This window comes from Myodes glareolus, chromosome 18, assembly GCF_982192425.1.
Source record: "Myodes glareolus chromosome 18, mMyoGla1.1, whole genome shotgun sequence".
Taxonomy (NCBI): Eukaryota; Metazoa; Chordata; class Mammalia; order Rodentia; family Cricetidae; genus Myodes; species Myodes glareolus.
The window spans coordinates 41,622,132-41,634,950 of record NC_142043.1 but is presented as its reverse complement, the minus strand read 5'-3'; the positions used below and the strand labels follow the sequence as shown (position 1 = coordinate 41,634,950).

The following is a 12,819-nucleotide window of genomic DNA, read 5'->3' as shown; positions in this document are numbered from 1 at the left end:
GTGATGTACACTTGACAGGTTTGCACAAATGTGTAGTGACTTATAACCACTCCTGTGGTAACATACAACCTGCTTTCACTGCCTTAAAATCCCTGGGCTTGATCTTGTCCCCCTGAATCCCTGCCTTGCCTCCTGGCAACCACTTACCTTGTACTGTCTTCATAGTTGGCATGGAATGTATAGTTAGAATCATATGACATGTGGCCTTTCAGACTGGCTTTTACTTGACTGTGTGTTCAAGGCTCTTTCATGTGTGTTCATGGCTTGATGGAAGAAGAAAGTGCTTGGTCCCAATGTCTTTTGCTCTTAAAAAAAAGACAAAAAAACCGAAATTATTATGGAAAGAATATATACATATTTATATATTATTATAAACCATATGTGTTTACATATAATTTATATGCTATGTAAATTATTCTATATCATTTATATATTAACTAAATATAGATTCCTTTTTATATTTATAGATTATATATTTATGCATATATAAATACATAATTATATTAAGTATACAATTATATGTATTTATATACAATTACATATTATATATGTTAAAATATTGTTAAAATCAATTAACTAAAAATAAAGATATATTCTATAAAAATATTATATAACACAGATGCACATATATATGACTGTGAGCATGGCATAAAGAAACTAGGTCTTTTCTCTGGCTCTCAGCCCTGTCAGTCCCTTTGTATACCTGTCCTCTCCCTAGCTGTTGTTTTGAAGCAGCTCTGGACATCACAGCACTTCTTCTGTAAATATTTTGCTGTGGTTCAAAGTTATAGACATGTGAAAAACCACGTATGTTAAATACTCCATATATCATCAGTACATTTAGATGTGTTATAGTCCTCCTATTTTACCATATGTAGTTGACACACACAGATACGTCTGCTTACGTGTTTAAAATGTCTGTGTAGTTTTGGTTTGTTGCTGTGTTTTCAGTTTTTTTGTCTCACTACCATCCAGGGCTCAAACACTGTAATTGGCTGATAGGCTTGTTAAAATTTTATTTTTTTCTTCAGGTCCCTGCTTCTCTTTATTTTTTCCTGAACTTTTCCTTTTCCCTTTGCTGAAGAAGTTGGATGGTTTCCTACACTCCGGACTTTTGATAGTTTTATCCCCACAGAGTCATTTAACATGCCACTCTGACCCCTCAGACCTCTGTTGACTACAAGTAGATAATTAGAAGATTTAAGATTGTGTGTGTGTGTGTGTGTGTGTGTGCTTGCTTTGTGGAGGGAGCAAGAACCTTCATAGTGTGGGTACTTCTTTGAGGGCTTTGCATGGCTTTCTCCCCTCTTGTGATGGTAGTGGCTGCTGATGACCTAGGTCTGTGCCGTATTAGGCCTGACAATGGGCAGCATTGTGTTTCTGTCTGTTCTTCCCTTCATCTGTCACTGGGAATGCCTCTGTGGAGCAAGCTTTCCCTTTCTTACCCACTTGGCATCTCTCAGGCACTATGCACTATGCATGAAATCAAGGTGAGACATTAAGGTCCCTTCCATCAACTTGGGATAGTTCCAAATGATCCTAATTGTAAACTCATGGGTTCCGTTAGATATCTGTAGTTTCATGGTTCTTTCCGTTGAGCTTCCGTGGTGGATTCTTGAACCACTTTGCTGTGTCTCTGGAAATCCAAGAGCTTTCACATTTCATACAGTCTTGCACCAGACTGGTGTCAAGTCCTTCCTCCACAGAGCCATGCTACTTACAGACCACAATCTGGGTGTGGGGGTTCTTGTCCACTTTCTCTAGGCCTATCAATGGACAGTGCTGGGAATCCTACCTCTTAGGATAACTGTATCATAAGATCAGTTAGGATCCTTCTTCTGTACCTTAGTGTCGTCTTTCCACCACACAAAGGTTTCCTCTCCTTCCTCCTGCAAGTACTCCCGTGATAGGAATCCCCACAGAGGATCTCTTCTGTGTCCTGCCCACAACTAGCCTCCTCCCTTCGGTAGCTTATTTACTTTTTGTTTATCATTATTTTGTTTTCTACTTTAGCAGATTTACACTGAGTGAGAGCATGAATGCGTGTGAGCTGAGCCGGGTGTTACCGGGTGCTACCGTGTCTCCTTTAGTAAGGGTTACTTTAATTCTCCCTGGTGACACGGCAGTGCTTTTCCCCAGGCCTGGCCATCAGAGTATACTGCCAAACTTGTGTCTTTGGCAGCATAACCATTTCCTTGTGAACAACACTGAGAATTCCTCATGTTTAGGAGTCTGTTCTGCTTCCTTGGGTTAATAGGGATTACCTATTTTGTCATCTATTTTTAATTTTTTTATTCTGCTAGGGACTGAACACAGGGCCTCATTCATGCCAAGCCCATGTCCTACCCCTCACTGACTCCCACCCCACGCCAAACCCTCTGTTATCACTAGCATTGTCTAGCATTGTTTGATATTCTTTATATATTTGAGATTCCACCATTTCTTCCACTTACCTTTTAGGTACTTGTTTTTAATTTTTGCCTTTCAAAATCTCTTTGTATTTACAAAGTTCTATATAATCTAATGTTTCAGTCTTTTAAGTTATTACTTTATGATTTTGATTTGTACTTAGGAGGCTTTTCTGTCTTTGAGTTTATAGACAAAGTCATCTGTGTTTTCTGATATTACCTTTATGGTCTCATGTCTCTCCATGTAAAGAAGTGGTTCAATTGCTATGTTTTTTATAAGACTGTTCACTATGCCCATAAACTGTTGGCAGAGTCTGTCTGGTCACTGATTTCGATGGTTACCTTTAGTAGACACTAACTTCCTCATGCCCTGGGGATGTATCTGGAATTCCCATTTCGCTCCGCCTGTCCCCTACTGTAGCCCTAACTGCTCTGATTCTGAAGGCTTCACGGGGAAACTGTTAGAGTCCCATGTTCCTTTCTTGGTTATAGTGTTAGAGTAAAGGGAAAGGATAGTCATCTTTCAGGTGCATTTCCCCCCAAATTTTCTATGTCTCATCTACATGAGCATCATGCTAAATGAACCAACCTACTTAGTTGTCTTTCTGTTTGTAATGAATGTGGTTGTAAGCACATAGAAAGATTTGTAAAGTCTCTTACATACACCTTCTGTAGCTATAGGTTCTCCAAATAGCGTCATTACATGATTTCAGAAATTAAGAGTTCAGACAAATTATTATCGAGATTATAATCAATGGGTCCACCTCTCAGCATGACACTAATTTTTATTTTTTCCTTCTGCCTTTTTCCCTGAGTGTAACTTGTGACCACTCACATCATAAGAGATCATACTTGGCTTTTGTAAGGCAAGTTTACTAAAGTTTTATAATACTTTAGCTATGCCCCTTGATGGCCCTTCTTAGACAAGGGAAAGAATTCAGTTGCCCTTCGTGTTGTGTGGGCTCTTCTTCAGCTTGGGCTTAGATCAGAGGTGGGCTTGAACCTAGAAAGAGCATGACCAAAATGAATGATTTTAAAAGTTGGCGTGCCCTTCCCAAATCTCTCAATGCTGTATACCAACAACACTCCTATAGTAGTATAAAAGCAACAGACTTTATCGGCTGCTTGGCAGAAGAGAGTTAGCTGGGGCACTTAGCAGCAGTCTAGTTAGTACCCTCTTCCTAGGGGTACTTGTCTGGCTTCACTGGACCTTCTCATTTGCCAGTTAGGGCTCTGCTCCTTTACCCTGGTGAAACTGTAGAAGCCGTAGTTCTTGGCATCTGGCTTCTGCCCTGCGAGGGTTGGTGCAGCGACCCTGACTGGCAGTGTTGAGACGCTCTCACCCAGAGGGTCCCTGTGTTAGAGTCTTAGTTGTTGGGGAATATCATGTTAAGGTGTGTTGCTTTTGTTTATCCTACGTTTGTTTAACTCTGTGAAGCTGTGATTCTTTGCTTAACTAGAACACTTGATGGTCTAATAAAGACATGAATGGCCAATAGCGAGGCAGGAGAAAGGATAGGTGGGGCTGTCAGGCAGAGAGACTAGAAGGAGAAATCTGGGGGTGACACATGGGAGGAGGGAAGAAGTGACTGGAGAAGGAGGGGGACATTAGGGGCCAGTCATCTAGCTACATAGCAATCCACAGAGTAAGAGAAAGATTTACAGAAGTAAGAGAATGGGATTAAAAAGCCCAGAGACAAAAGGTAGATGGGATAGCATAAGTTAAGAAAAGCTGGCAAGAAACAAGCCAAGCTAAGACCGGACATTTCTAAGTAAGAATACGGCTCCGTGTGATTCATTTGGGAGCTGGGTGGCGGGCTCCCCTAAAGAACAAAAAGAGTAAACAACATCATATGACTGTTACATTTAGTCTCTGTGGTGACAGTGGAAAATGGGGGAGCCTCTAGGACAGCGGTTCTCAACCTTCTTAACGCCGTGACCCCTTAATCCAGTTCCTCATGTTGTCGTGACCCCGAGCCATAAAATTCTTTTATGCTGTCTCATAACTATAATTTTGTTACTGCTGTGAATTGTAATGTAAATATCCCTGTGAAAGGGGTCGCAACTGACAGGCTGAGAACCACTTTCTAGGCCCTTGAGAGGGACCGGGAGGTCTAGGTTCTCCCTCCCCACTTTTGTTTGTTTGCTTCCTTTGTCATGCTCCTGCTGGAATGTGCTACCTCAGCAGAGACCCAAAACAATGGGGCTCTCAGCCCCTCCTCGTCTCCCTGCCTTCTTTCCCACCCCCTGTTATCACAGATGCCCTTGGATTGCTTCCTTTGGAAGCAACTAAAGTTAAAGTTAAAATGGATTGACACCTCAGTGAAAATATTCATCTCAGTAATCCCTAATATCAGTGCCTTATGTACAGTATAAAGTGTCACAAATCTTCTATGGACAAAGGCTTTACAGCAGTATGTTCAGTACAAAAAACCAGTTTTCTCTGTTATAGCATAGGTGTTCTTATAGCGCATATGCGTTCTCAGTGATGAAGGGGTAAAACCGACTATCAGTGCTCAGACCTCAGCCCGAAGCATAGCCAGCTTCTGAAAGGACTCTAAGTAGAGTGTGCGGCACATAGTAGGTGCTCAGGAGACATGTAGACCAAATGTGTGAAAAAGAGCTTGACGCATAGAGGCAAAGTAGGTGGCGTGGAAGAAAGCTTGCCACGCTTCCTGAGCGGTTTTCTTTCCGTGTGGGGAACTTGTCGCTTATACATGGGCACCTGAGTTCGGTGGAAATATTTTAAGGTCTCATTTGTAATTAGAAGCAGACATGATAGGCATTCTGAATAGGGTAGTTCTCTTCACGGTGATAAGTCATGCATGGTTCTTTGCACATAAGTATAATCTGTTATTATTTTTGAAATGCAAGCCTGTCATTTCTGTGGCAAAGAATACGTCATAGTTATTTGAAGACATCTCTTTTCTATTTTTCTAGGCATGTTTGCCACCGTGGCCGGGATTTCCCAGCGTGCCCCTGTGCACTGGTCAGAGAATGTGATTGGGGCGGCTGTTTGCTTCCCCTATGTCATAGCACTCGATGACGAATTCATCACGGTTCACAGCATGCTGGATCAGCAGCAGAAGCAGACCCTGCCCTTTAAAGAAGGTCACATCCTGCAGGACTTTGAAGGTACCTCTTATAGAAATCTTAACAGCATTTTCATTCCAAACCTACTGGTCTTTCTACCATAAATGATACTGGGGATGCACTAGGAACTGGGCCTTATACTGAGAGAAGATATACAAACAGCTGGAGAGATGCCTTGTGGCTAAGCGCACTTGCTGCTCTTGCAGAGGATTGATTCTCAATACACCAGGCTGCTCACAGTTATATGTGTGCACTGTATATGTGCATCACACACACACACACACACACATACACACACACACACACACACACACACACACACACACACAAGAAATCTTTAAGAAGAAGAAGACAGTCATTGCAAAGCAGTTTTTGTGCTTCAGGAACAGTAAGGTTAAGGGGATGACAGACATTTCAGTAAAGAGCACAGCAGTTTAAGATTTGCCTGGAGATGGAATAGGCCCCCTGAGGAGTCCGAAAAGAGTTGATTCCTAGAGAAATCAGGGAGGACTTCCTGAGGGTGATAATTAATGTCAGGACACACAGGAGTCAGCCAAGCAGATATATGCAGAACCGCCTATCAGAGAAAAGGGAGTATCTGAACAAGAGCTCCCACAAGTGAAAGTCTGTGTATATGGGGTGGGGGTGGGGTGGCAATGTGGTTGGGCACAGTTGGCAAGTGGCCGAAGTGCCGTGTGCATCAGTTTCACTTTCCCTCCATTCCATTTTGAACGTTTTAAAACATTCAGAGAGATTGAATGAATAACCGTAATCCCTCCACCTAGACTGGAAGCTTGTTTGTGTTTTGCAGCATTGTTCTTAAGTAAATGGAAGACACTGACCTTCCTCAGCACAAACCTCCATAGTACCATCTATTAGCCCGCCCATATTCATGTCCAGTGAATGGCTTTGAGCATTTTTAATCTAGATTCATTCCTTGTACTTGCCATTTGAAGATCTTTTTGTCCTCTAAACGCCACCTTCCTGGCGTCTGAGATGCTGGGGTATAACCTGAGTGAGAAGTGTAGCCCCCACCACAACTGGGATCAGGTCCAAATAGGCACTGACTCACGAGTTGGAGTAGCATCCCTTGGTACACACATGGACAGGAGTATGTTTTGGTCCTTTCTTATCGTTAGCCTAGAACTTACATGCATACTCCTATTGGCTTTGAATCATCTCTAGATGATTTGGACTATTTAAAGCCATGCAAATGCAATTTAAACAGTTGTTACTTTAGTTATTGTTTGGGGAATAAGGACAAAATACAATCTATCCATGTTCAACTCCAGACATCCCTAGTGGATTGAACCTACAGATTCAGAAGCTGTGAATGTGTAATCTGCAGATACAGAGGGCTGACTGTATGCTCAGGTTGTAGGACTTTGAATATTGAGTGGTGCAGACTCGCATGGGGCTTATTGACATAGAGCAGACCAGTGTTGCCTACCTTATATGGGAGCAGAGAGGCTCCTGGGAAGAGTGGCTCCAAGCAGATAGCCAGAAAACAAGGAAACCACTTTAGTTGAGGTACAGGAGACAGAAGGAATAAGTTAATTACTTCCAGTGAACAGGGACTGCTGAGTAAGGAGAAGGGTCAGAGTTTAGTTTGGAAATGCAGTGGTAAGAGCTAGCCTAGACAGCAGTCCTGACTGATCTTCCACAGACTTCCTGTAGAGGGTCTTGGGTACAAGGGTTACAGTGATGGGCAAAGGGAGCTAACAGGATGGTAGGGAAATCAGTAGTGAACAGAAAGACTCGGTGGTATATGGATGGACCGGAAGCATGGCATATTATCTCATAGTTCAAAATATTGCATTAAAATCTTAGTTTATGCATACAAACTTTGGAAGGAAAAGATCTTCAGTGAGTTTTTGGCGGTGTTCCATGATGGAGGTCTGTAGCTCCATTGGACTCTGTATCACCTGTCTCTCCACAGGTATCTAAATCAATGTGCACTTTCATCTAGAAAAGGGATAAAGAGCACATTTTTTCCTTTAGCAATGTGACATTAAAGTTTGCCCTTCCCAACAGTTGTCAGTGTGGGTGGAAGAAAAGGGAGGCATCACACCATAATTTCGTTTGGAATGGTATGGGAAAGCCGGTGGGAGTGATTAGCAGATCAGATAAGAGCCCAGTATGAGGAAGGCAGTAATGCATGGCGGGAGGCAATGCTTTTCCTTTTCCAAATATGTTAATGTTTTTTCTTCCCTTCCCTCAGGAAGAGTGATTGTTGCCACAAGTAAAGGAGTTTACATCTTGGTTCCATTACCTCTGGAAAAACAAATACAGGATCTGTTAGCAAGCCGAAGAGTGGAGGAGGCTTTGGTTTTAGCAAAAGGAGCCCGGAGGAACATTCCAAAAGACAAATTTCAGGTTGGTAATTAACTGGTCACAAGAATGCATGCCTGTAAGCCGCGAATTAGAAAGCATTCAGCTTTAACCGCATGTGTTGGACTCTGTCTACACAAGATCATGTGCAGGGCTTTTGTGCCCACTGTGAACCTTTTACAACACATCTCACCTGCCATAGGTAAGGAAGCAGGTTACAGAGCAGCAGGGCAGCTCTCCTAAGATTGCACAGCCAATCATGGGAAGGTCAGCTTGTCAGTTTCTCACTTGATACACTAGACTATATTTGAAATCAATCCCTTCTTCAAATTCCTCTTGAAAATGGTTATGAACCTGATCCTTCTAAACTGACTGAGTGAAGTCAGGCCATTGGTCTCTGATTTTAGAGTTTGTCTTTGTTGGGGCTCAATTAATTTCAATGTGTGTCCTCTATGTAGACTGTGTTTGGAGGTGGGGCCCATGTATCCAGGATACATGCAATCCATGCATTTGTAGACCACACATTATCATGTCTCAGTGTCAAAAGGTTGGCTGCCCCCCAACCCCAGCAGTCTGTCTTTTATCGTCTGTAGGCAGTGCTCTGCCCACTACGTGGATGAAGTACCCCTCATTGCAGGAGCCCAGCCATTTCCTTAGACAACCTCAGCCTTCCAAGTCCAGGAATCACAGGCACGAATCACTACATCTGGCCAGGAGAAAGCACGTTGTGCACTGAAGAAATGGTAGCTTTGAATGTCATTAGTATAAATATAGCCAATATCAGTCCCATTCCCTAAAATTCCTGCTTTATCAGATGTGCCATTCAGGACACTCTACATATTTGAGCTGAACCTGGAGGCATAGACCTGTAAAGCTAGCTACTTGGAAGCCTAAGGTAAGGGGGCCTCAAGTTTAAGGATTGCCTGAGGTACAGAGTGAGTTCAAGCCAGTCTGGGAATTTAGGGTAACCTTGTCTCAAAGTAAAAAGTGGCATCACTTTCCTAGCATGGATAAGGCTTTAGGTTCCATCACTAGTGCTGCATTAGAGCAAAACACACACCCAAACCATGGTGCTGCAAACCTGTCCCTAACAGTTCTTAGAAACTAAAGCCAGTCACATTTTACCCATTACTGATTGCTGTGGCAGAAAAGACATGCTTGGATATGAGTTGCCTCAGAGAGCACAGGGCAGCTTCTGCCAGTGGATGAGAAGAGCATGTGACTTACAGGTGGTTAACACTGAGAGGGTCTCCTCCCCGCTCCTTACTTGCTGAAGTGACACTGAGATATTCAGCAGGGGGCAGCAAACGCAAAGGCACAAAGCTCTGACTGCTGGCACTCCCATCACCTCCCGTGTCCACATAGCTCAGGCAGGGAGTTAAGAGGAGCTGCAGGGGCAGTGTGCAGCCATAGCATTGTGTCACAATTGCTGTTGTAGGGGTGTCCTGTCCTTGTTCAAACAACATTTGCACTGTGCTCAAATTATATAGCATGTTCTTACGGAAGTTTTCAGTGTTCTGTGTCTGAATTTTGCTTTTTTTCCCTCTGCCCTTTTTGACTAAGAGCAAAGATGCATAGCCAACACCTGGTGACATCACATAAGTTCTCTCTCTTTCTCCTGCTTATACTGGGGGTTCTGTGCCTTTGCATCTGATCCCTACCTTCTCCCTGTATTGCTGTGAATTCAGTTCTCTTGTTATGTGGGTATTATTTTCCCTGAGCTATGCAAACAGCGCTCTCTCTCTCTCTCTCTCTCTCTCTCTCTCTCTCTCTCTCTCTCTCTCTCTCTCTCTGTGTGTGTGTGTGTGTGTCTGCAGTCCCATGCACATGCCACTGTTCAAGAGATGCACCCCATCCTCTTTTCTGGACATATCTTCTACAGCTCAGGCTACCCCTGTGAAGCCTGTGTCTAACTCATACTTTCCAACCCCAAGGCATCACATAATGAAAGTAAATGCACCAGCTCTGTTCTCATCTTTGGACACAAGAAGGCCACTAGTGTCATTGTAGTGGCCCTGCCTTCATGACCTTATCCATCCTTACTGATGGTGACCTGGGAAGTTGGTGGTGGTTTTGTCTCCCTCCTGGGGTGGAGTGGGAGGACTTTCAGTTTGGTAGCCTCACAAAGATACCGCTGTCACTGATTTCTCTGTAGCAAGCCTGGATATGGCTAGGAATTCCCCCACACCTGGTAGGTCCTTTTAATTCTTTTTGCTACAAGATTGGCCCATATTATTTCTACTTCCAGAAGCAGAACTGGAGACTGGGCAGCAGGGCTCTGCTTTCTGCTTAAAGCATGTAGGACGATATGCATAGGTCTGTGGGATACAGTGCTGTTTTAGCTCAGGGACTGGAGCATATGTTGGTATCTTTGGGGCCCTAGAACAGTACCTTTTCACTACTGAGGGATAACTACATATATTCAAGTACATTTTATTTTTTTCTGTAACTAAGAACTTGTTTCTATAGAAGAAGGTAAATTGGGTTGTGGATGACAAGCGCAGCCTACCCCTGTGGTGGCGGTTGTGAATTAACCCATGTTTCCTTACAGGTGATGTACAGGAGGGTTCTGCAGCAGGCAGGCTTTATACAGTTCGCACAGCTTCAGTTCCTGGAAGCCAAAGAGCTCTTCAGGTAATGTGAAATGTTGGTGGCAACGCTGTTACTCGGTGTCCCCTCTGCTGGGTCCCTCTGTCATCTGACCCCGACCAGATGGAGGTGTGGGTGGGAATGGTAAGAGCTGTTTGTGCAAGGTGGTTCCTGGGCTCTACCGCCTGCCTTAGTGTGCTCACTGCTCCAGTGCGTGAGTTTGCAGGCTGAGGAGAGTCCATGAAGGTAGCAGGGTTCCGGAGTGGGATTGCTAACATGTGGATCCCGAGGAGCATTTACTCTTGCCTTCTTTCCAGAGATTTCACTAGAGCTGAGTTTGGAGAAAGCAGTGACTTCTGGGAAAAACTTTCTGTTGTTGTTGTTTCTGAGATAGGGTTTCTCTGTGTAATAGCCCTGGCTGTCCTGGAACTCACTCTGTAGACCAGGCTGGCCTCGAACTCATGGAGATCTGCCTGCTTCTGCCTCCTGAGTGCTGGGATTAAAGGTGTATGCTGCCACTGTCCAGTTTATGAAAACTTTTAATCATCATGTAGACTTTAGGGTATATTCCTGGTTAGGCCACTCAGGAAGTGAGTTTGTCTTCAGGAGGACAATCGTCTGTCACTCTTACTGATCCTGCAGCTGTGGGGCTCCCCCGTGAGCCCTCGCAGGCATCCCTTTTCTCCCTTTTGTCTTCTCCCCACTTCTCCTGCTCATCTGCTTTCTCACAGTCTTTCTTGCTCCTCATCTTCTTCTCCTACATGTGTAGGGAGCACACCTTCGTCATCACACCTGCCCTTGTGTCTGTCCTTTGCCCTCACAGTGTGTTCCGAGACCATGGCTTCTCACAGACTTGCTCAGCATCCTCCAGGGAAATGAAGTTGGACCTACTATGATTGAAGCCTTTAAGTATCCTAAAGCGCAGTGCTTCACTAGAGCATTCTTTGGTGTAGAGATTTCTAGCAAACAATATATATAGGACACTCTGTATAGACCCTGTTCATCCTAGGGAACTTAGCAGCACCCTCTCTGGTAGGCTCCTCCGTCCTTCCTCAAGGATGATCGCTTATGCCCCAAACATGTGCTGACATACACAGCAGGTATGATGGCTTCCTCTGTCAGAGTGGGGCGTAGAGAACAGGGTTCTGAGGGAAGAAGTCGTTTGCTGAGGTGTGACTCCCAGTAGCACTTTTATCCATGCCAGTCCAGTCGCTGCCGTCATCTGCTCCTGTAAGACCACGGTCTTCAGTTTAACTTGACTCCTTACTCATTGGTGCCTCAGCTCCATCTTGTTTGGTCCTGGCAGTGTCAATGCCCTGGACTTCCACGACGTAGGTGCATCCCAACACATCTTCTTGTCAGTCTAAGAGACCAGGTGAATGGCCATGCCTAGAAAAGTCACCTGCTTTGGTGGGAGAACAGAAGCCGGGCCTGCCTGCCCTTAGAACGAGTTTCTCATGCCTTGCCTCTGCCCTAGTCGCTCTACAGTACAGCATCAGGCTGCTGACTGCTCACCTTGTCAAGCTGTCACTGAGAGCTGATGTTTGGGTACCAAGTTTCTCAGACAGGAGTGGTTGCTGTTGCCCTTCCTGTGCTCTGGAGGAGTTCCTCACTGTCCTGATAGGGCCTTGTCCCCAGACTCCACTCCAGAGCTGTGCCCGAGGCCATGGTGCTAGCTCCTTATGGTTGGCACCTATGAGAAAATCCACATGGTGTTTGTGTAGGGGGGTCCACACTATATGTCTTCCTCTGGAGATGCTTAGCCTGTGTTCATATCCTTTAGCAAATTTGACCTAAGTATTAGAATAAAGAACACAAGGGCATGAGACAGCCTGTGCTTCTGAAGAGCCATACAGGGTTGGAAAGGGGCCGCTTCCATCTAGTGTGGGCACTACCCAAGCCAGGAAGTACTGCATGGACTCATGTTTGCCAGGAGGAGAATCTTCCTTTACCAGGTTCACCCTGGATCTGAAGCAGTGAGCAGATGTTTCCTGATTCAGGAACCCTCCTATAGGCCTCAGTGTCTTAAGCATGACAGTGTTGGTTCTTAGGCCCGGTGGTTCTTCATTGTGGGTGTATTGGGGCAGGGCTGTCTGGTACATTGTAGGGTGCTCAGCCCTGGATTCCAACTGCTAGATATTAGCAGTAGCACAAACAAGGTTAGGATAAAATCCCTTATTTAAGAACCACTGAGCAACCTGTTTGGAAACCAGAAGATGCTGGTTTCCAAAGGGTCGTTACCCTGTCCTGGCTCAGACTGATGTTACATTGTTTTTTGATGGTTTTTTCTTACTCAAGGAATCCCAGGTCTCATTGGGTTTTCCTCACAACCCAGGTATCTTGATGTCACACTCCCCAGTCATCTGTTTATGTTCCTCAGCCTTGTCTCCTCTGCTCT

The 12,819-nt window shown here is 44.5% G+C and overlaps 1 protein-coding gene across 2 annotated transcripts in view; it reads left to right on the top strand.

Moving 5' to 3' along the window:
- Positions 1-12,819, top strand: part of Tgfbrap1 (transforming growth factor beta receptor associated protein 1) — a 53,569-nt gene that overhangs the window by 26,247 nt on the left and 14,503 nt on the right. For both annotated transcript variants that reach the window (XM_048430194.3, XM_085679624.2), the window contains 3 exons: positions 5,349-5,543; positions 7,723-7,877; positions 10,384-10,466. In XM_048430194.3, the coding sequence (XP_048286151.1) occupies positions 5,349-5,543; positions 7,723-7,877; positions 10,384-10,466 (433 nt within the window). The remainder of the gene's footprint in view (positions 1-5,348; positions 5,544-7,722; positions 7,878-10,383; positions 10,467-12,819) is intronic.